At 41.5% G+C, this 23,979-nt stretch overlaps 2 protein-coding genes across 4 annotated transcripts; one reads left to right on the plus strand and one right to left on the minus strand.

The window, feature by feature from the left end:
• Positions 1–1,861: 1,861 nt before the first annotated feature.
• Positions 1,862–12,626, minus strand: LOC139641988 (zinc finger protein 706). 2 transcript variants are annotated; one of them, XR_011694997.1, is made up of 3 exons: positions 5,552–5,641; positions 4,267–4,415; positions 1,862–2,538 (listed from the first exon to the last, which is right to left on the minus strand). XR_011694997.1 is itself a non-coding variant. In XM_071516672.1 (3 exons), the coding sequence occupies exons 1-3, from the start codon at positions 12,624–12,626 to the stop codon at positions 3,364–3,366; spliced, it is 258 nt and encodes an 85-aa protein (XP_071372773.1). In that variant the 3' UTR covers positions 1,862–3,363. The 2 variants fall into 2 exon arrangements, 1 of the variants encoding a protein (XP_071372773.1); XM_071516672.1 differs by lacking the exon at positions 5,552–5,641 and adding an exon at positions 12,600–12,626 and having other exon boundaries at positions 1,862–3,459; positions 4,267–4,401.
• LOC139641987 (grainyhead-like protein 2 homolog) lies at positions 7,200–22,596 on the plus strand. 2 transcript variants are annotated; one of them, XM_071516670.1, is made up of 15 exons: positions 7,200–7,508; positions 8,379–8,565; positions 9,117–9,563; positions 9,767–9,822; positions 10,550–10,808; positions 10,991–11,102; positions 12,075–12,169; positions 15,708–15,866; positions 15,976–16,033; positions 16,532–16,671; positions 16,813–16,850; positions 17,149–17,240; positions 17,383–17,468; positions 17,700–17,764; positions 17,899–22,596. In XM_071516670.1, exons 1-15 carry the CDS (start codon positions 7,495–7,497, stop codon positions 18,011–18,013), a joined length of 1,923 nt encoding a protein of 640 aa, XP_071372771.1. In that variant the 5' UTR covers positions 7,200–7,494; the 3' UTR covers positions 18,014–22,596. The 2 variants fall into 2 exon arrangements, with proteins under 2 accessions (XP_071372771.1, XP_071372772.1); XM_071516671.1 differs by having other exon boundaries at positions 10,550–10,706.
• The last annotated feature ends 1,383 nt before the right edge of the window (positions 22,597–23,979 follow it).

Genomic DNA, 23,979 nt, shown 5'->3' on the forward strand with positions numbered 1-23,979 from the left:
ATTTTGTTTTAGAAATGTGTGATACAAATAAATGTATTATTATATTATGTTATGTTATGTTATTTTATATTATGTTATGCTATGTTATGTTATGTTATGTTATGTTATGTTATGTTATGTTATGTTATGTTATGTTATGTTATGTTATGTTATGTTATGTTATGTTATGTTATGTTATGTTATATTATTTTAGTGCATGTGTTTGTGTGTGCTTTGTGCATATGTCTGCCTGTGTGTGGGTGCATCTCTGATGAATGACTGGGCCTTGGAAGTGCTGTATGTATGATCATTTTAGATTCTGATTTTGATCTGTTTTCTTTTATCTCTTTCCATACATAAATTGTATAGTCACCAGACTGCCACCTGTGTTTTGGGCAACTTAGGGGTGAAAGGAACCGTTGTATGGGCCAGTTCTCAAAACCTGTTGGCCTGGTAGTATACCTGTAAAAGGCTTAAAGACCCTACTGTTTGTCACAGGACAGTCATAAGATGAGACCCAGGCTTACTCAGAAGTGTAGTCATATGGACGGGAACCTCTCAGTGTTTGTTTTAATCTACTTGGAGCACCAGATGGGTGGGGTTTACAGCATCAGGATATATTTGGTGTCAAATAAGGTTCAGTCACACAAAAGTATCCTGAAAGGACTATAAAATACTTTTGAAACAGTTCTGCACTCTTCATTGCACACTATGTGGCAAATGTAATTTATCTGATACTGCAATCAGGTTAAAACAAAGGCTAGGAAATATTTGAAAATACTATTTGATCCGGGCGGGATATTGGGGAAGATGTGCAGGATACTCATGTCTTCCACCGGTGATATAGACTGTTCTCACCTATTAACCTTATTACTGGTGAAACAGGGTGGTGGTGTTACAGTATTCAACTTCTCATAAGAACAGCCATCTACTCACCTATCACTACAGCTCTGGGACTACAACAGAACAGCAAACAGGAAAGTTAAACACTACCGGAGGCAATACAAAGAGAATCATTTCCTGTAAGCAGCATTCTGGAAAAGAGGTTTAATATTTCACAGGCATTATCCACCTTAATTACTTTTTAGGGGATTAAATCTCTCCAGCAACACAGATCTCTTAAAGCAGTCAACAGGATATGAGGGCATTAATGGATAAAGGATGTGACTAATCAAGAACCCACATCATTATTAGGAGTTACTGTTTCTCAGCTTTTGCCATAAGACATTCCCACTGAAAGAGTGATTCATTATTACCTTCACGATGCATCAGAAGCTCTTAAATATAAAATCATCTGTTATGAATGCAGCAGATGAGCAACTGTTAAGAGAGGTCTTGGGCTCTCACCAAGGTGTAAATTGACAAGCAAATAAAACTCAAGCAGGAGTGAATCAGATATTAAACTTTTGGGGCTCATAGCTAGAGCGCAACTGAAATGCTGGAGGAGAAGAGGTGGAGGGAAGGTATGATCGGTCACATGATTATTTCCTACTTTAGAGTATCGTGATAAACATACGTTCTTTCATTCAAGGTTTATATACCTGTCTGAAATATCAGTGGACGAGCCTTAACAGGTACTTAATATAAATGGTTTATAAACACAGAGAGAGGGTGTCTGGGTGGAAATTGGCACATCTTAACTGTCGTTTCAACCAGCTGCAGCTAAACTTGGAACAGGCCTTACACTGCCAGCCTATCCATCAGGTGCCAGCACAATCAGGCCACTAAACACACACACACACACACACACACACACACACACATTCACTAAGAATCACAATTATCTAGAGGGAATTTTCTACATAAGTTAAGAAGTCTCTTTCAAGTAAAACACAGCTCAGTAATAGTTCATATAAAAGTAATACCTTTATTAAAAGGCTATACATTACATTGCATGGACAAAGATATGATAATTATATAAGAGTAAAAACATGGCTGGTTGTCAGTCCAGACTTTAGCACAGTGATATAACATCAGTGGTTGATGATAGTAGGTCCAAATGTATTGAAAATAGCTCTAAATAGCTCTAAATTAAATATCTCTGTTAGCATGCTATGATAAGTAACGAATAAAAAAATAACAACCAAAACTAACTTACAGTGTAATGTAGGTCAGACTTCTAATGCATGGTCAGTCAGAATCAAAATACTTTTGCACCATCATGACGGGATAACACCAGAGAGAGACTGCACTTAGGATGCTTGTCACACAGCTGGAAATACAGTAGTGACAAACAAAATCATTATCACATTAACACAATTATGCCACTTATTCATGTTATTACAAAGACAAACTTTTCAAGGGGAACTGCAGTAGCTCATTAGCGTTATCATTTACAACCAGTGCAAACTTCCTAATTCACTCAATAGACATTTTCTAGCAAGATCAAAGGATAGACAAATATTTTATGCAGTGATCAGGCTGCTCTATGAAAAGAGGAGTCAAATAAATTGTGTCAAGGATGGGTGTGCTGTGAGTAGACTTGCAGCGCCCTCTCTGGTCAGTCTCACTGCTATGACACACAGCAGAACCTGACACATTAGACATGAACTTGAAAATCTGAGGGAAAATGCAACAGACAACTTTCAGTGACAATGTAGACTTTTCAATATATTCTTCATATCAACAAATAACTATGGACTAATCCATTATGAAAATATCTAGACCAGGAAAAAAAGATCAGTGCAGATTTGAGGTACATTTGAATTCACTCAAAGGAATACATTATTAGTGTTTTTTTGATGAGTGTCTTCTCGGTCATACAGTAAACTCCAAAGTCCTTCTGAATGAACTCTAATTTTGACCCAAACCCTGGTGCATCATTACTTGCATTCAGTCATAAAAATCCATTGTGGCTTTCACAGTACACTGCTTTATGATGCAGATGATTTCCAAGTACCATTACAACATTACACCTGTGTTCAGCTGAGTCAGTGCTAATTCGTATTTGCGTCCGAATTCAAAGCGTGTCCTGAAACAGTGGGAGCCCTGAGATGGAGGAATGGTGGTAGAACCCAGGGACAAGTTGGTCTTACGAGCTACACATTTTGAAATGATCAGATAGAAATATCACACCGAACCGAGGATGGAACTTGTGGACTACAGAGGGAGGCTGGCTGCTATGCTTATTCCCTCACCATTAGCCCCCATCCAAATTCTGGCAAATGAAAATAATTTTGCACAAATTGAGTGTAAAGACCATGGGTGAGCAGGCGAGTACAGTTTCCATCCCTGCATAGAACAGCCATACATCAAAGATTATATTAGGCGGCATGAGCAATCATGTAAGTTGTACTGATGATATTTTTATCTGAAACATGGCAAAATGTAGTTGCCCAATCCTGGATCAGCCCAAACTGTCTTAGTGAAAGAGGGGCCAATCTCTCAAGCCTCCACATCAGCCAACTCTTCGGGCATTGGGGACTTTGGATGCTTGCTTTCAAAGTGCTGCTTAAAGGTCTTCGGATCAGGCATTTGTGTCTGAGAAGGTGTAGAAAAAAACAATAGATTCAGGAAATATTTTGGCAAAACACTATGACAGAAGCAAACTAATATACAATAGGTATATTACAGTGTTTCCCCATTTAATGTTAATATCTGGCTGGCCCGTCCAGGTAAATTAACAACCACGTAACCAAGTACATTTTTTTTTTTTTTATTAATTTCAGGTGTCATTCAAACTGGCAAGCTGGCATTCAAACATGCCATTTCTGTTCAATGTAGTTTTCAAAAAACAATATTTAATACTATCAAGCACTGAAAGCGTATTAGTGAACCACAATGACCATAATAGATTGCGTCTTTGATGCAGTGCATGGTGTTGGTAAACAGTCAGTACTCGTTCGAGTCACACTAACCATACAGTATGTCAGACAAAAAAATGAATAGAGACGAAGATTTTGAAATATACCCTGATATGTTGAGGATATGTTTTAATTTGCTGTATGATGTACTTGCTTCGCTAAAGTAGCAATAATCAGATTGGAGTGTATTAGTCAGCTAACGCAGCAAGTTAGCTGACTAATGCTAGCCTCATCAACTGGAGTGAGAGAAGAATATGAGCTACTGGGTTTGCTAAATTAAATCACTAACTCACTAAACCCCCCCACTGCCGAAGCAAACTGCCAACCTGTGGGAAACACTGTGTTATATTAAGACTATATTGGTAATTTAGGAACTCACTGCACTCAAGAAAGCTGTGGTATCTAAGCCGTGTCTAACTGACGGTATGTCTTTATTTTCGTCCAGACTTGGTTCATACACCCTACTTTCCAACTACGCACATACCCGACAAACAGAGCAGGTGTACACTAAAGCAGCCTTAGCCGCTGCCTTCTGGTCATGCCCTTTGCTCTTCTTGATTTCTGCCTGCTTCTTGGCATTCTTTTGCTGGGACTGGAGCTTCTGGTGCCCGCGGGCCATCTCTGCCACTGGACCTGAAGAAATGGTACAGGAAAGTGATCAGCACAACACAAGTGAAGCAGGAGATAGTTCAAAAGAAAGAAAGAAAGAAGAATACAAGCACCTAGCTCACAAAAAAGAAGAATGACCCTTCTGAGGGCATACTGATTGATCAAAACAATCTGTAATGGGTGATGGGAAGGAAACAGAAATAATCCAAAAGAGAAGCTTTGTGATTGGTTGAAGAGCACCATCAGCCTTCTATCACAATATAGCCTAACCTTCTCTGTGGCTTAACTGGAAACCACTGAATTATTGTTGCCTTGGAGATCATACTAACTGGGACACCAGCTTTGATGAGTAGGAACAAACTTGATGCCCCTTGTTGATGTTCAATTCATGTAAGGACAGCTGTCTGTTAAAATAAAAAGACCTCATCACATTTGTGTAACAGTACTACTGTTTAAAAACCCAACTTTTCAAAGTAGGTTAATTGAAGTTTTTTGGGTCACAGGGAACAGGCAATTACTTAGAAATTTCCCCAAAGAAAATCAGACTACAGCCATTCAAAGTTGAGAGATACAGTATGCTAGAACTAGGTCAGAGCCACTGTATAGTGAGATCTAGACGTGAAGTGTTTGATTTTAGTTAGAGGTGGGTGAGTGATGGTTGATGCATCACTCCATCTAGGGATCAATCACTGTGCGATGAGCAGAACTGTGTGTGTTGCTCCTGAGGCGAGAGGAGCAACAGAGATCTGTGACCCAAACAGGAAACAGGAGCACTTGGGATGATGTGAGGTCAGTTTCCGCCATGCCTCCCTCTCTAAAATACTGCTAGCGCTGGCTATCCTTAACATTAGCTCGCTATCTTGGGATGATGGTTTAGCTAACGTTGGCTAACCAACGAGCTTTAAAAGGTGATGGTTAGTCACAAAGCTGTGGTTAATTGTGGCCGTCTGGCAACATGAAACTCCTGTCTATGTGTTTATATCACAAGTAAAAGTAAATTTTAACCCATTCTTGAAAAGCCGAGCCGGGTTGCTATCGCACTTTTAACAAATTAGCTCTGCTAACGTTTGCTCACGTAGGGCCACCTACACAAAACATTATATCTGTCTTTAATATCAGGAATTAATAAAGCCAGGAAACATGTTTGGTAAAAGTCTTACCTGTGAAAAATAAATATATCACAGAAGGTATCCACAAAGATGAAAGTCGGCTACACTCCGAACCTTCCCTGGCTAGTATGTAGAAGTTTGTTCTTCATGCACTTGTGCGCATGCCCAAGCAGCTGAGAGTGAAATTATGCTGCCTTCATGTACTCCCCGTAAGATCCAACTTCAAACTCCAAACGTCGTAAAAACGCCTTGTCACTTTTGATTAAAGATAATAACAAGCCGAATTTTTTTTTGTGGTTGGTGTTTTATTTTAGAAATTAAGTGACACAGAGATGCTGCAGTGGGAGAATGAAGGAGGGGGGTGGGGGGCAGGGGGTATGCACATCTGTATGTTAATTAATTTATTAAAACGAGAAATGACAACTAAAAGTTGATCAATCAATTAAAACGAAATCGTGCAATACTAATTATTTATCCGTTCGTTCATGTTCTCATAATTACGATATTTCTGACAGCAAGTGAAGGCAGCATTGGTACCAGCGACCTCCTGCGACAGAGATGTTGTAGGGCTACGGGGGCTTTACACATAAAACTCCATTACAAATGTGCAAATGTTTATGAGCAAACAAAAAAACAAAAACAAAACAACAAACATCCACCCCCACAAAACCTAAGTACTGAAAAGAATCTGAATGCACAACCAAATTCGCAGTCCCTTCCCGAATGACATTTTCTCTGGCTGTAAGGTGCGAAATTATACCACAAGGTGTCATGGTACAGACAACAATACGGCCAGGTATGTGAGAGCAGGCTGTTTGCTCAGGTAGCCTATCTCAAATTAATGAACAAGTTCTTGAAATTGAATTTGCCGTCCAACAGACAGCCCATCACCTAAACCATGCTCACATGTCACTACAACTTATAATTGCACGACTTATTTAGGCCAGGGAAAGAAGATTTAGGATGACTTACAGTCATGTTTATTTATGTGGCATTTGGCTCATGAAGAAGATAGGTAATCATAGCCTAGACCAAATATGCCTGTGAAGAAAGAAAGAAAGAAAAGAATGTGCTTTGGCACAGCGATTATTTCGGAACAAGTATACACAGCCTCTAAAACGTTAAAACCTATAGGCCTTGAATACAACTCAGTAGTTTGAGGGGCGTGTTCATTGATGGTAAGCGTCATCTCTGACTCATTTGAGTTTCAGTTAAATGTCTAACACAATACAAGTGTTTACGTCAACCTAAAACGAGGTGACTAAACTCTAATAAAAAGTTGGGCAGACTGAATGTATATGTGGATTTACCTTTCACTGCCCTGCATACTGGCACTTTAGTGGATGTGTAGCCTATTTTAATGGTCATGCCTTTGTTTCTCAAAATAAGAACAAAATGTGACAGAAGACAAGACAAAGATGTCGTATTTATTGTCATAACGGAAGAAACGTTAATACAGCTTCAGTAGGGAGAGATAGAATACATTAACTTTAACATTGAAGTTAATGGGAGTCTCCATATTTGGTGTCTGCCTTCCCCTTATTTCTGGTCACGTCCTTCTCCTGCGGGTTCCACCTATAGCAAGGCGGCTCTGTCACCTGTGGAGGAACAGTTAACCAATCAGGAAGGAGATTTTCGTTTCCTTGTTTACATAGTCTCTCCAGGTGCCGCGGTGCCCATCTCCTAATTTACCAACTTCTCCACACAGGACATGGACCTGGCCCGCACAACAACTTTAACTTCGCTTTATTTGTCTACATTAGCTTAAAATTTCAGGTGGTATCAAGGAAATTCGAAGATATTTGACCAGTCAGGCTAAAAATGTTTTCATTGGGTGTTTGGGCAAAAAAACTGAGTAAAGCCAGCCTCCTGCGGGCCTAGTTAATCTCTCTGTCAACTCGCTCTCTGTCTCCCACACAAACTTACCTGCACAAACTAGAAAGTCCAGTTTCTCAAGCAAGTCCTGGAAAACCTTGGAGAGTCCTGGAGCCAACATGGACTTGGACAGGTAAGGGAGGATCATTAATATTTATTGGATATTAAGTTCTACCAGTAGATGCCTTTCTATGAAATCTCACAATTCATGCATGTTCTTTCATGTTCTGTATTGCTTAGTTAAGAAATAGTCAAAATATTGTAGTTATATTTTAGTTGTATTGTATGTAGGCAACAGATGTTTTTCATGTGATCCCTTACAACAAGTGAGAAGGATGCAAATGTCACAGCAAAAATATAAGCCTTTAAAGGAATATCATAGGGATATTATATGACTATTGTAGTGAAATCATAGGAAATAAAAACACCAGTACAATAAGGTCAGTATAAACTCACTATTGAGCACCACAGACACACTAGAAGCTCCTGAAAGAAGATTATGGAAATATTACAGTGATGGGTGTGGGAAAAAATAAATACTGCAGTTAAACATTGTTTTTTTTTTTTTTTTTTCATATTTTCATAATTGCTAAACTTTTGCCTTAACATCGAGTAGCTCCTGCATACCTGAGAATGTGCCCTTCAAAAGCTGAGACTTTACGGACAGTGTCTCCTCTAATCAGCAGCTTCTTACTGAATGCTGTCTGACGTATTTTGAAAGGTAGTTCTTTGATTTTGACCATAATTGATCATTGGTCAGCAGCTTCACATTCTGACAGTGACTCAGTAGTTTTCTGTTGCTTCAAAAGTGACATACAAGCAATTATTTGCCAGAGGAGATCTTACATAAACACACATCACAAGGAGAGGGCGATTTGATTGAAGTTTGGTGAGAACCAGCCCGGGGCAGACTTGGTGGTTTGGCAGACGCGGCCTCTCTCACGACAGACCGGCTCTGCAGCAATAACCAACCTCATTGTCTCTCGCCATTGTCTTGTCCCAGTAAACGGCTGGTGGTGGTGGTACCAAACGAAGTGTCGGTGCCCTCCAGAAGAGTGTTCAGCAGCGAGGATGAGGCGTGGAAGACGTACCTGGAGAACCCTCTGACCGCCGCCACCAAGGCCATGATGAGCATCAATGGAGATGAGGACAGCGCCGCCGCCCTGGGCCTGCTGTATGACTACTACAAGGTGTGAAGAATTAATACCATGAGAAATCAGCTTGACATTGATACATGATGATATCTGCTAAGATAAGCAAATCATGTGAAATAGGCAAATCCATGTTCACCGCATTGAACTGCATGGGAATATAATGTAGGAATATATGGTATTCCCTAAATTGTTCCTAATCTCGTTTTGTGGGAGATTTTAATTCGTTTTTGCTTTAAATCATTCATTTAGACACAATTCTGTATCATAATAACTTGATATCATTATTTCAACACAATAATTATATTGAAAGATGAGAATAGTATTGAAATGCTGACAGACAGATCTACTCACCATCTCTTCTGTGAAATTAATAGAAAGCCATTTGTCTTTTTTGGAACTACACATATTTATATTGACTGTATTCCCAACAACCAATCAGCAGCTGGGTCACATTTAACAAGTGAGGTGTTGTTTCATCTCACCTTATTCTCTCTAAAATATATAGAGGAGATGCAACATGCACTGAAAAGCTTCCCAGAATGTTTCTCACCTCATTGGAATACATTTATCTGTATGATTCCTGCCAGGTCCCCAGGGAGAAGAGACTTGTGCCCACCAGCGTTAAGCCCACAGACCTCTCCGCTCCTGGGCCCGATAACTGCGGGAGCTTGGAGATACTGGACCACCACCTCCAGGCTCTCAGATCCATGCCTGTCAACCTCTCCCTCAACAGCACCGCCGCTACAGAGCATCAGGGCTCCAAGTACACTGCTATCGGTCTGACAGGAGAGGCCAGAGGAGGTGAAAGTGGAGGCGTGGCGGCTCTAGCTCTGGTCAAGACGGAGGGCCCGACGTCCACGCCGGCGTACATGAAGTCCTGTTCAGGCGGTTCCTACCGAGTGGAGCCGAGGGAGCAGATAAGGATGGTGTACGATCAGAGCCGCTACGATATGAGCCTCCCCGGTTACCTGAAAGACGATCAGAGAAGCACTCCAGACAGCACGTATGAGGACGCTTACGTCGGAGAAGGAGAGGTGAGACCTGGTGGTCCTACTTGGGGAAAGGGGGTTAAGTGTAGCATTGGAAGTCTCATGTTTTTTTTTTAGGATTTTATGAATGGATATGCCAAATATAATGCTCAAAATTGAGTTAATGCTGATGGATTGTGGGCTCTGTGTCTCTGTCCCTGTTGTGCTTCTCCTTTTTAAAACATCCGTGTAATATATTTCTTTCACAGAGCTACCACCCAAGTCCTTCCTCAAGGGTTGATGAGTTCTGCTACAGCCAGCCAGCGTAAGTCAGAATTCAGATTCAAATAAAACACGTTGATTGAACGTGCAGAATTTGCAATTCAAAAGAGATTCACACTGCTTTTATGTTTTCCCTTTGAAACAAATGAGAGCTGCTCTCACACTCTGAAGTTCTGATGCAGAGGTATTTTGTTTTAGACATTAAAGCTGTGCTATTCCACTTTTTGAAAAGTCAAAAAGTCCATATCTTTAGTACTGAATAAAGTTCCCCAAAAAGCACTTCTTGCTGTGACAGTCTTATTCTCATGCACCATCTGCAATGTAAAGAAGCCTAGGACAGGTTTACTTTGTTGGTTCTCTTTGCTTCAAAACTGCTTTTTTCCTCACCAAACTATTCAGTGCAGTCGGTGAAAAAAAGATCTTAAAGTGGAAATCCTCGGGATCCTTGTTTTTTTTTTTGGCATCTTTGGTGCTAAGCACTCATTACTGTGGTGTTTCTGCACTGCTCTTCCCAGAGATCACCTGTCAATCAAACAGTGTGTCCAGTACTGTGATGTCTTCCTTCTTGGATTTTCTGTTGATGAAGTTTGAGTTTCTGTAGGTGGCAGGCTACCAGACACTGAGTGTTTAGAACAGCAAATGTAAAAGCTTTCATGGACTAGTTATAGGTTGAATCACTGTTGTGTTATATCACTCAGCGATAGAAAGTAGCAAAACGGACATTTATCTATATGAAAATGTTGATTCCCACTTGTCCTCCCTCCCTGCAGTGACGGCTTCCAGTACTCTCTGGAGGCCAGCATGTCCCTGCGGCAGCGGCAGGCAGAAGGACCCATGGCCTACCTGAACCGAGCCCAGTTCTATGCCGTGACGCTGACCCAGACCGGCGCCAGATCCTGCCTGCGTCAGCCCAGAGGCAAAGTGCGGGTGAGTGGGCCGCCGCCGTCACACGGGCACGACGGGAGCCCGTCCAGTAGTGAGCAATTCACCATGGGAGGCTCTGAGCTGCCGCGGGAGAGTATTGTACAGGTGAGGGAGGGGAGGTGGGGAGCGGGGTGTTGGAGGAGGTAGAGGTGTGCTAACAAACAACAGTGACCTCTCACTGTTGGGTAATGCGACACTTTGCAGTCTTGGGAATGAATTAATTGTATTTTGAATAAATATGATTATTATTCTGTTTCAACCTGAGTGTATCGTTGTTTCCTCTGCAGAGTGTTGTCATGGTGGTGTTTGGTGAAGACAAGTGCAGAGACGAGCAGCTGAAAAATTGGAAATTTTGGCACTCCCGCCAGCACACCGCCAAGCAGAGGGTCCTGGACATCGGTAAGATCATTACTGCTGTTCTCCTCTCTGACAAGCTCGTCTGCAGCTTCTTTATGGCACAAAACGATCAGAGTCAACCCAAGCTTTGTCCGTTTACGGGTGCAACAGATGGGGAATATGCAAGAGATCCTAAAATGGCATTTACCCTCAGGTGCTGAATATCACATTTAGATATCCATACTGACATCTAATAAACAGCACAAAAACACATAGGGCGAGAGAGAGAGCAGGTGGCAAACCTGCTGGAAAACTCCAAAAGAAAGCTGCGGCGTTTCCTGGGCTGAAACCCGACACAGTTGAGCCGATTTGAATAACGGTCTCTCCCGGATTCTCACAGCAGTCCTGGGAAGAGACAGCCGCTGGATCTCTATTTGAATAGACGTTAACAGGAGAAATGGGCGGGGGCCTGGACTGGGGCCACATCCTGCACCATCAGCCTGAGACAGGCCTCGACTTGTGTTTGAGAATGGATTGGAATGAACTCGGGGTGTCAAACACTACGGCGAGGGCTTTGTCTGTGGCGTGTTCATGCTGAGACCGAGATGAAGACTATGACCTAATGTAGATGGGTGGGAATTGGCTTACATGCTTAGAAGTTTAGTGCGTTAGGAGGTATGAAGGACCCTATGAGAGTCTTCACCTATCTAGATCTGGATTTGTCGTCTTGCAGGTGAAAAGATGCCACATTATAAATATATATATTCAAACTTGATAATGAGTTTAATCAAAAAGACATGGAACGGTTCCATAGCAACTGTCTTCTGCCATCAGTGCTGTAAATCTTTTCAAGTGTGTCTGACATTGGCTTCCAGCGCTCCCCCTTTCCTCTTCTTTCTTCTTCCTTTTTGAGTGTGTCAGAACTTTGAAAGTCATGTGAAAGTGGCCTGTAATGTTGAAAGCGGGGTTGACACTGAACCCGTGCATCTTAACTCCCACTGAGATTGTTTCCTCTGATCCCTGCTTCACATACAGCCGACTACAAAGAGAGCTTCAACACGATTGGGAACGTGGAGGAAATTGCCTACAATGCCGTCTCTTTCACTTGGGATGTCAACGAGGAAGCCAAGGTAAAAAAAACAAAAAATAAAACGGGAGGTTGTTTTACGTAAGCCAAAGCAAGAGATGACTGGACTGAAAGTGAAATAAGTGAAATTAAATTGCTTTCTCTATTCAATGTGGTTTTTTTTCCTGCTTTCAGAGCAATTAAACTGACAGCCACTTCACACCCACTGAGACTGTTGACAATTTGGATGCGCTTTTTTTGTTTCTTTTTGTAAGGACAAAGCGGATCATATGGGTGATAATTGCTCAAAGAAACCAAAAGTCTTTGTTTTGTGGAGTCTTTAGATGTACAGACTATGTCTCTTTAGCCATACACACACACACACACACACACACACACACACACACACACACACACACACACACACACACTCTTTGTCCTGAAAGAGGGAGTGTCTGCTGCTTTGTGTTTGGTCATTAGTTGGGGTCTCAGACATTGCTGGGCACACAGCAACAGACCATGAAAGGAGCTGCTCGGATTTCACCTTTGTAAAGGTGGTCAGTTGGATAAAGACAGACAGCAAACAATGTGTATGGGGGACACACACACACACACACACACACACACACACACACCCTCAGGCTAAAGGGCTTCGGGACATGGTTTGGCTCGAGAGTTAGAGGAATCCACAAACAGACTTGTTGACAGAGAGGTAATTGGCGCTCTATGGATAAATATTTATTGTTACTTATTATTTACTGTTTGGGACACACCTTCACTCCACTGCTCATGGCCTCAAGTGCTTAGTGAGTTCAGATGGTCATATGATGATGTAGAGTCGAGTTATGATCACTCAGTTTTTATTTCTTCTGCTTGGTTTTGATGACACCCGGCTACAATAATGTACCAGTATGTTGAGAATATGGACCTATTTAATGTGTTATAGTGTCATTCTATACAGGTATTGATAATTAGCTTGCATAGATGGACAGCAGCCGCATCTCTGACATACCTTCAGCCTTCATTAAAGGTAGTTACAGGAATATACACTACCAGTCAAAAGTTTGGACACATCACATTTTTCTTTATTTTTACTATTTTCCACATTTTAGAATAACAGTAAAGACATCAAAACTATGAAATAACACAAATGGAATTATGCAGTGACCAAAAAGACAAACTATCTTAAGATCATGAAAAACATAATGCATTCAATCAGGTGTGTCCAAACTCTTGACTGGTAGTGTATACAGTGCAATGTTAAGGCTTTAGCACAGTTTCTGTTTAGTTGGTCACAGCTTGCTTTGTATTCAGTAAACTTTCCCCAGGATATTGATTAGAGCGCTGAGTACTGTCTTGAGTGGTGAACAGGTTGACGGTGTTTGTATTGAGTGTCAGTGTGTGGGTTAATGTGGCTGCTGTGTGACAGCCGCTGCTACAAGCAGAACTGATGTTCCCTCTGGGCTGTGCTGATGTCTCTTCATTATCAGCCCTGCTGCCTCAGACTGCCCAGTGCAGTTTCCCTCCTGAGCCACCAGACAGGGTCAGAGCCCCTGGAAACGGAATGGGAGAGGAGGAGAAAGCATATCTCTCTTTTTTTTTTTTTATTAGTCTGCCTGGCTCTGAATTGGGTACAATGGGCCACCACAGCATGGCTGACATCTCCCTCTCAAAGATAATTGGACGTCCAATCAGGCTATGATGGGCTGGCATACAAAACTGATATTTTTTGGGGGAATGATTAGTTTTGTGTTTTTGTTTTGGCAGGGATCCGCTGTTGCCAAGCAACAATAATCATCATCCTTGTGGTAATGGAGTGAGAGATGTGGTGGTTGGGGAGATGAGAGCTGCTTCCTGCAGCCTGATTCTGTTTTTGTGTTTGTTTGTTTATGCCAGGTTGAGCGGATGGCATTGAATAGCCACTTTCAGTGCCCTCGTGAACCCTTTGCTTTTTAGGGGGGCATTTGAATGCTCACACATACGCGCAGAACACAAAAAGCCCTCCTACACACACACTCGCACTCACACCACCACATCCAGCGCTTCCGGTGAAATTGAAATGGCATAGGCTTGTGGAGGTGTGAATTTGTGGAGGTGTGTAGGAGGCTCATTTGCGCTCCGGGCCGTTTCAGCAATCAGCCCTCACCTCTGCAGGTTGAGGCACGATGTTGATGCTGCGTAGTGGGAAAACCGCTTTGAGCCGGGGTGAGGAATCTCTACCGTTATCCGTCTCTGCAGACCTGCCGCTCAGGCTGTTTGTCCTGTTGAACTGGAAGTGTCATCAGGAGTTGATGGAGGAGAGTTGTTTGAGGTGGCTTGGCATTAAAACAGGAAATTTCACCGTTGAGCATGAGAATCTGTAACACCCTGTAACTAAATGGGTGAGGATAACCTCAATTATTGTTGTTCATGGTGAGCATTTCATGGTTTAAAACAGTAGTAGGACTTTACACTGAGATTTGGGTGAGATGTTATGAATTTCCTTTTTTGTTCTCACATCCTTCTTAAAAGATTCAGTAGCTCAGCAAGGCAGCAGATCTTCTGTGCTGCATTATTAAGGGCTGGAAAGGGTGATGCTGGAGCAAAGCCATGCATTTATAAAAGTTGTGACATTGAGGGTTCTGGAGCAATATTAAGCCTCCAATAATTCAGTATTTGACTTCATGGAAATATTCACATCTTTGTTTTTCACACGTTGGAAGTATATTTATGAGCACTTTCCACATTCTAAAAGGAGAATTGAGAGGTTTCAGTGGCATCCCCTTTTCCACATTTGCATGACTGACTGTTTCGTCTGACCTGACTCGTGACCTCTCACCCTGGACTGGGTCATGGCTGAGAGAACAAACATCTTACTAGTAGATTTAGATCTGGCTTGCTGCTTCAGACTGGCACCACAGTGCTAACAGTTTCAGATCTGGCTAGCCATCTCAGAGCCAGACTGGCTGTAAACTCACTGAGCTTGAAGATGACGGGCTGATAATGAGCGCTCATATTTAAAATAGAGACAGCATTACCTTAGTATTAACCTTAATCATTAGTTACTACCTTAGTTTTACTTACTACAGTGAACTGAAGGGAAGACTTTCATAGTTTGTGTTAGTGGGAAACACATTATTTCACCAGAGGACTTACTCTTTATTTGTATATGAGTCATTCACCATATGAGTCATTCACCTACAAAACAAGGCACAATTCTTTATTTCTCTGCTTAGGAACTACTGAGATGGTTTGAAAAGATGGTTAAAAAGTGTCCAAGATGCCAATAAATAAGACATAAGCCAAGAATGCTATCTCACAGAGACACTGATAATGCTTCTCACCCACCCTCACTATGTAGATTCTATGAATGATCCATAATTATACTTTCTGAATCTGCATTATTTCATTAACAAATTCACTCATTCATACCTGAAACATCCTGTATGAAAACTATTTGCTAATCAGCTCTTTTCCCTCTCTTGCCTCTGCCTGTTTTAGGACACAAAACACCAGAAATTGACCTTTTTAAAAAAAAAACAAACGTTTCTCTTTTATCTGAGTGAACTGACATTGTCGTCTACCCACTACCCCCCCCCCCCCCCCCTTCACTTCTCTGTCAGGTCTTTATCTCTGTGAACTGTCTGAGCACAGACTTCTCGTCCCAGAAGGGCGTGAAGGGGACGCCTCTGATGATCCAGATCGACACCTACAGCTACAACGGCTGCAGCAGCAGGCCCATCCACAGGGCCTTCACTCAGATCAAGGTCTTCTGCGACAAGGTGAGCACGACCTACTGACTTTTTTTTTTTTTTTTTTACCTTTTACTGTATTTCTGCATATTTAATTACTCTATACTTTCATGCCATTGAACCCCTGTGTGTTGGGCAGGGGGCTGAGAGGAAGCTGCGTGACGAGGAGAAGAAGCAGCTCAGGAAGAAGACCAAAGGTGAAACCAGTTCTGTGTTTAGGGATAATATGAGGCTCTTCTTCTTTGTCTTCATCTTCTTCATCTTCTTCGTCTTCTTCGTCTTCTTTCTTTTTCTTTTTTCTTCTCCTTTTCTTATTCTTTTTCTTCATATTCTTTTTCTTCTGTTTCTTATTATTGTTATTTTCTTCTTTTTTTCTTACTACTACTACTACTACTACTACTACTGACAATGATAAAGTTGCCTATCTAAATAGTGATACATTGATAATTAATTTAATAATTGATAATTCATTTGGATCTTTGCTAAAAACAGTTTACAAAGTGCTTTCCAGGAAACCATAAAATAAGTCATAGTACTAATAAAAAACAATTAAATGGAAGTCATAAAGAACATAAAACAACAACATGAGATTAAAAAGGAGGAGGAGGAGGGAAAGAGGTCCAATCTTCTCCAGGGAGGGCTCTGATTGTTGCCCCGGCAACAGATGCTGAGTTCATGCTCTCTCTCTGGACCAGGGAAAAATGGCAACCCGGGGCCGACGTCTCCTGTTAAGAAGCCTGACGGCACACTGTTCAAAAGCCTGGCCGACCTGGACTCCCAGCCCGTCCTGTTCATCCCCGACGTCCACTTTGGAAACCTGCAGAGAGCGGGACAGGTGAGGGAACTCTCTCTCTCTCTCTCTCTCTCTCTCTCTCTCACTCTCACTCTCACTCTCACTCTCTCTTTCTCTTTCTCTTTCTCTCTCTCTCTCTGCATTTTGCATTGTACTTCATGTCATCTTTTACTCCATTTGCAGGTCTTTGCTTTTAACACAGAGGAAGTGGAGAGAGACGGGTGAGTGTCTTCCAGTTATTTTGACCCCGGTGCTTTGCTCTGAAGCCCGTCACACCCTCCAGCTCACCGCACCACACGTCACCAGCGGTTTACTTTTTAAACATCTCTCCATGGCGACAACATCGGTCTCTGTGTTGTGGCGTATTTCAGTGTCTCGTTAAATGGGTTTGGGATGATTTAATTCTCTTCACACGCCGCGCCTGTTAATCATCAGGATTCACAACACCATGAAATTGTGTGTTATGACTTGGCATCATCATCTCATAGTGCTGTGTGTGTGTGTGTGTGTGTGTGTCAGGAGTGTCATGGTGAAGAGGGTATCATGTCTCGCTGAGGAAGACCTCTGTCCACCACAGCCCAAGAAGTCCAAAGTGGAGCTGGAGAGGAAAGGTTTGTGAATGTCTCTTTGCTCTCTGCAGCTCTGCATGTTCAATAAGTAAGACTTGGAAGCGGCTCTGTATCGAGGATTGCACTCTATATCTCATTATTTCTTTGAATGCATGAATTCTTATTTGTTTTCGTGCCTCACCAGTTCTGCTGTACGTGAGGAAGGAGTGCGATGAGGTGTTCGATGCCCTGATGCTCCGCTCCCCAACCCTCAGGGCCTTGATGGAGGCGGTGAGTACTGCTCAAGTGTTGTTTTAGTTTGTCTGGAGTGTGAAATAAGGACGGTCTGCACTTTTGGGGGCAAACAAATTGCTTCTATTGTGCCAGAAAAGATCCATCTATCCTAGAATAATACAATCTGTAAACAGTGCTTGCTAGACACTCCCAGCACCCATCATCATGCTTAAAATGCACTGTTTCTTCCTTTTTATTTTTGCAAAACTAACATTGCTTTTCTCACAGATCTCAGAGAAATACGCGGTGCCTGTTGACAAGATGGCCAAAGTTTACAAGAAAAGCAAAAAAGGGTGAGCAAGAGAGTCAAACTCCATAGAAAAGACTTGTAGATTAGACTAAACTTAACAAGACCTTTACTCACTGGAGATATTGCCTTTTAAATGTGATTGTATTCTGGTGTGTCTGTGTGTTCCCTGTCCCTCAGGGTGCTGGTGAACATGGACGACAACATCATCGAGCATTACTCCAACGAGGACACCTTCATCCTGGCCATGGAGAGCTCAGCAGACTCGCTGCGGGTCACTCTGTCGGAGATCTGACCTATCAGAGATCGGACTGTGGGCATTCAGCCGCAACAATGCATTTACTGTTCCATCGCTCGTCACGCTATCAGACGGAGGTGGCCACGTTTCTCTGCAGGAATCTTCAACTTTTACCAGTATTAGCTGACAGCGCCAAATTGTATTCTTTGAGGAAGGCCAAACAGTTAGTAACTTGTTTCCCCTCTAAGCCCCTGTTTCCCCCACCAGGCAGAGAGCGGGACTATAGGAGTCAGTGGTTGGATCCTGGGCTGCAGGAGAGCTCCTGGTACTGGGAACATGAGGTTAATGTTTAAACTACAGTGCCGTGACCTGGGGCTTGGTGTAAAATTCCACATCTTTCCCGGCTAACTCGCTATGCAAGGCTGATGGGAATTCACCTTATAACACTTCGTTGCATCAGAAGAACCTTCATGTTCATCTTTCAAAATTGTTTTTTACATGAGGGCAATTAATTTAGCGCTTGTGGGGTTCAAGACATGGAACGTAGTCAAGGTCTTAATGTAGGTCACCACAAAGCATCCAATCAGCTTGATATGTTTCATAGGAACAAGACAATACAATAGTCTCACTGGGTAACCAGCAGAGCCTCTGTCCTCTGCCATCCTCCCTGCTGCCTCTTCCAGTGGCAGATGCTGCTGATTTGATCAGATGCCTGACAGGCTCAATGTCTTGCTGGCACTCAGACTGTTAAACTGACACAGTCTGAGGTAATGGCGTATTGTTTTTTATGTACATGTTTTAATTATTTTTAGTTGGTCCTTGAAATGGAATGAATGACTGGTTAATTTACTAGAATGTTGATTGATTGGCCATATTTTGCTGAACACTAAATGTTCCCAATCAGTGGCAGCAACATAACAGTTATTCCCAGGCTTACATTACGTGGCTGGTGTCTATGGAAACATAATTAGATGAGGTGCCATTATGGAACAACTGCAATAGTCTCCAGGATGCTGTTTAATTGTTTTGCTTCCTCTGTGTGTGTCATCGTGTCTTTTCATCCCACTGAAGAGGCTGTAGTCATTAGTATTTATGACACTGGTTAGGGGCTAGCTAGCTCCAACAGGTCCATCCATTTGCAGAGCTTTATTCTGAGGCTAGTGCAAATCAACACAGTTTAACAGTCCATTGCCCTATTCCAGTCATTGCCTCTGTTTAGTATTTACACCTGATTCACTGAGCAAATGGTGCAAAAGCATCCAAAAGCATCTCTATCCTTTGTTAAGTTCCATGCAACACATTGTATTGTATAGTCTCTTTTAAATGAGTCAATAAATATAGTTTTATATGCAGTCATTTCTCCCTTGTGGTTTGTTTACTTGACATTAGAGTAGCCTTAATCAGTAGCTTGCAGCTATTTCAGATATTAGACAAATATTGAGAAAACTTTTGGAATGAGAATGTTTGTGGAAAGAAGAGGTGATACTAAGTTATATGGGTTGGGGTGGAGGCCCATAGAGGGCTGAAAAGTTATTGATTTAAAGTCAGTAGAGGTGTGTTGAGACATTTCTTGGATATATTTTCAGTAACTTTAGTTGTACACACTGCCTGTGAAGTTCTGTTATTCCACTTTGTCTAATGTACCTTGATTACAGAAGAGAACAGGCTGCAGCTGAATGTGACGGGTCACAGTGATCTTGTTCTGGCAAACTAAGTCTTCATTTGGCATTACAGCTGGGAAAACTTAACATCTACAGAGCAGCTACAGTCTCAGTTAGAGAAGCATTCAAGATCATTTCAGTCCCATTAGCCTTTACAATAAGATAGATGGATTTATTTTCTCCCTGTGTAAGAACAACAACTGCAGTATAATATCTACTGCTGGACTAGAGTCAGACTTTTTAGGGAGCGCTTGATTTATATAATCATAAACACAAATCAAAGGCAGTGCAATCAGGATCACATTTCTGTCACATATCTTTATATTCAAAGGCGTTCTGATATCTGATGATGTACAGTATGTTTTGCCTAGCCATAATCTGAAGTCACAGACAGTTTAATAAAGTGGTTCCTATTTAGACTTCTACAACCTATATCCAGTTATGACCCTTTTGATATAATAGACTGTTAACATGACTAAAACTGCTCACATTACACAATAAAACAGACACCGCATCGATGCTAGAGCACAAAAACTGTAGATTTAATTCTTGCTTTTTAAAGTTGACCAAAAAACAGAATCCTGTGTTCAAAAACTACAGTCACTAAATACAGGATACCATACAAAACCTACAAAATGCAACAATTACAAACATTTTGTTCAACAGATAACAATTGTACAGTATAAATTTATACAATACTGTTTTTGTTTTTATTTGGCACTTGACCACAAGATGCTATTGTGTTTAACAGAAATGTTACACCTGACAGCTTTTTAAAAAATAATAGAAATACAATAAAAGCAATACATTGTGACAATATCATTGCAGTAGTTGTGATCCTCGGTTGTTTCAATGTCGGCATTTTTTTTGTTGTTTTTTTTTCTTTACAAAACAGCAGTTATTCAACAAAAACATTCAAAACCTTTCCAATCTGAAAACAATTCAATAACTGAAACCTCTTATTTGAGCCCTGGGCGGTCTCAGTTACATTCAGGGGGAGGGACAGAATGGTCCTAGGATGGGTTTCCCAAAAACATCTTAGCAGGGAGAGCTTTTTTCACCTTCCAACAGTATTTTGTGACAACTGAGTGACGGGAAAGACGGGAGGGAGAGGAGACGAGGCCGTAAGCTGCACAGTAGTTGTAACAAGCGTGTGCTTTGGGCAACCAGGATGCATTTGAATTTACTGGATGGTTTTGGGAAACCGGCACTGATGTGTTGATGTGCGACCAGCATGTAATTCCTTGTCTGTACTACTGTCAATTGCATTCATGCAGTTTAAGTCTAATTTGGGTGTTTGAGGCTATTGCACATGAATCTCAGGAAAGGATTCATCTACTCTGTTAGGCCGCGGCTCACGTCCCTGTAGGGGTTTGAGCATGACAGAAACTACACAGATGAACCATGATTTAATTATTCAGCTCAACTGAAACAGGAAAAGCACTCATCTATGACTGTACAGCATCCCCATTAAACAGCGCACATCTATATGTGAGCTCAGATGTGTACAGATTGTTGTCCTCTGTTTTCCTTCCTAAAGCGACTCCTTGTTTTTGCTCTGTGAGGTTATTCATTTCAGTTCAACCATTAGATGTCAGCTTTGGCAGTCTATACGCTGTCCATAACACTGACTACTGGTAGCAATAAGGATGACAATACTAACATACAGAAGCTGGTACAGAGCTGGATGGGCAATCGACCATTAGCCACTGATATCCATAAACACACATATACACACATGCACATAAGTCACATGCATACGTGTTATTTACTCCACGCACTCCTTACTCAACTTGTCAACAACTGATTCAGCATGCGGCATTTAAAACATCTAAATCTGAATGTGAAGAAGCGTGTTTTTGTTCTTCACACCGTAAATGTCAAAAGAGAAACTGATTTGCATGCTTGATATCCCTCAACAGCTTAAATGAAACAAACAACTTTGTATTTCACAACATTTGTTCTGCAACTTGATTTTTAAAGTGGTCGATTGTTTTTGGAGAACGGAACATTCTGAACTATCTGAAATAACTGTTTTTTTTGCTTTACATACTTAGATGCAATTCAGTGTATCTACACTGCACTCAAAGAGCTTTGAAATCCTTCAAAGGTTTGGCTACTTTTCTACTATTTCTTCTGCTAGATGGCAGTTACACACTGCGACTCTAAAATTCTCTCAATTTCAAATTCTTAATGATATGAAAAACCCTTGGAAAGGACGATAGATAAAGGGATGCTTTTCATTACATCTGTGATACTTCACAAAATCAAACCATTAATGAGGCCGTATATGCATAGTAGCACAATATTAAGTCCACATTTTCTTCTTGAGTCTCGAAATCCCAGCACAAAATATGAATCGAGTGTGTCAAGTTTGCAAAAAACACAAACACACATACACATTCTCACAGTAGAAAAAAGAGGAAACTAAAAGCAGTTCTCTGTCCGAGCGAAGGACAAACTTCAAAAGTCCTTTCTGCAGGTTAAATAATCTCAACTACAGTATGTCCTGTCATTCAACACCATCATGTCTCTCTCTCTCTCGTTCTCTCATGCACACACTCTGTCTATGATACACATAAGAGTGATAGAGGGTCTGCGTCGCCCAGGCTGGAGCCTTGTAGGGCACAGAGAGCCAAGCAAAGACACCGATACAGACTCCAGTTTATATATACAACATACTGTTGGCCTTCTGCATTCTCTGACATGCCTATGGGAAAACTGAGGGATCCTTGTCAATTACATGGGGGTTGATGGCTTGGTGAGGGCTTTGGGAAAACCTTCAGGTCTCAGGTTCAGTCTCTGCTGGGGTTTAGAGGGTCGGGATAAACGGGTCTGGAGAAAACTTTGTGGCTCCTGCGCCCACCTTTTAAGTCCTCAGTGCGTTTTGAAGGCCTTGTCTTCATCATCATCAGCTTCTTATTCTTCATCATCAGTCTGCTCCATAGTGGAGGGTAAGGGCTATTGGAGTCACCCAAAGAAGTACTGGAAAAGATAAGACACATACAAGTAGCGATGAATAGTAGCCTTTGATTGAAAGCAACAGGGCTTTGTCGAAAGGCATTCTGGGAAACGTAGGAAATCACTAAGTGAAGTACAAGTAGAGGAGGCAGGTTGCGGGAAAGTGGGTACGCTTGACAACACTTCAACACTTCAACACGACTCTTCATCACATAATAACTTGTGGAATGCAGTGAACATCACAGATGTATGATATCTAACAGTGTCCGAGTATCTGAGGGTGGATTTTTTCTTTAACAATGAGGCTGCACTAAATAATTTATGCTATCAAAGTGCATGATATCTGCCATTCCTTTCTCAAATTATTTCCTAGATAGTAGACTAACATTTTATGTACGAAGAACAAATTCAGCTACTCTAAAAAACCGTATTTATTGATAAATAAAAAGTGTTTCAGCAGAAAGCCTTCATCAGGGTTACATGACAAAGACACAATGGATCTTAAATACCTTTCTAAATGGCCACTTCAGTCAACATAGCCACCTTAGGCAACTTAGACCAATCAGACCAATGAAGCTTTAAACCTACTACATATAGGGTTACACACATAAAACAATTCCATACCTCCAAGATTAATAAAAAAAAAAAAGCATTAGAAACTCTAAAACATCATTCACATTAAAATCTTTGTTCGTACCATTATGGTAGATTTTAAAATTAAAAAAAGATCCAAAATGCCTCTCTCCTGTTGCAATTTCACCCCCCTTGTGGGTCAAGAGTAACTCTCAGTAGCAATAAAAAAGAAAGCTGAAATAGGTCCGGCCTCTTTAAAGTGTCTTTAAAGTGACTTTTAGTATCCTCCCTCATGATACAAGTTCTTTGTTCAGTTAACTGTTGTTTAAGAGAACATTAATGATAACTGATCATACATTTTCTTATGTTTGATATCCAATCTCTTGCCACTGATTGAGCCCCCTGTTTGGAAATAATGAAAACTATGGCAGAAATCCTTTCAGTTCTATATTTTGGACAAGATACAAGATAGTGGAACAGGAATGTGAGCCTTACAGGTTGTGTTGATCCCCCTGGTTTAGAACTGTCCAGCACTGCTGGGGTCGCACTGCAGCAGCCGCACGATGGAGGGGTCGCTCTTCGCTCCTTTGATGAACTCCTCCAGAGACAGCTTACCTGAGACACACACAACATGAAGAGGAGACGGGGGAGAGGTTATCTTTGTGTCATTTATAATTCATTGGATATTACAGAACAGAGGGACAGAAAAGAAAAGGGGAAAGACTGAGGCAATGACATGCAACACAGATTAAGAGTTGGAACCAAACCGGCAGTGAGCAACTGGCATCGCAACACTAATTAGCTGTGCTCTAATTAGCTAGCTTACTC

The sequence above is a fragment of the Centroberyx affinis genome, unplaced genomic scaffold, assembly GCF_046629955.1.
Source record: "Centroberyx affinis isolate AG114_WGS23_722 - 3 ecotype Tasmania unplaced genomic scaffold, CSIRO-AGI_Caff_v1 ptg000423l_1, whole genome shotgun sequence".
NCBI classification, from domain to species: domain Eukaryota; kingdom Metazoa; phylum Chordata; class Actinopteri; order Beryciformes; family Berycidae; genus Centroberyx; species Centroberyx affinis.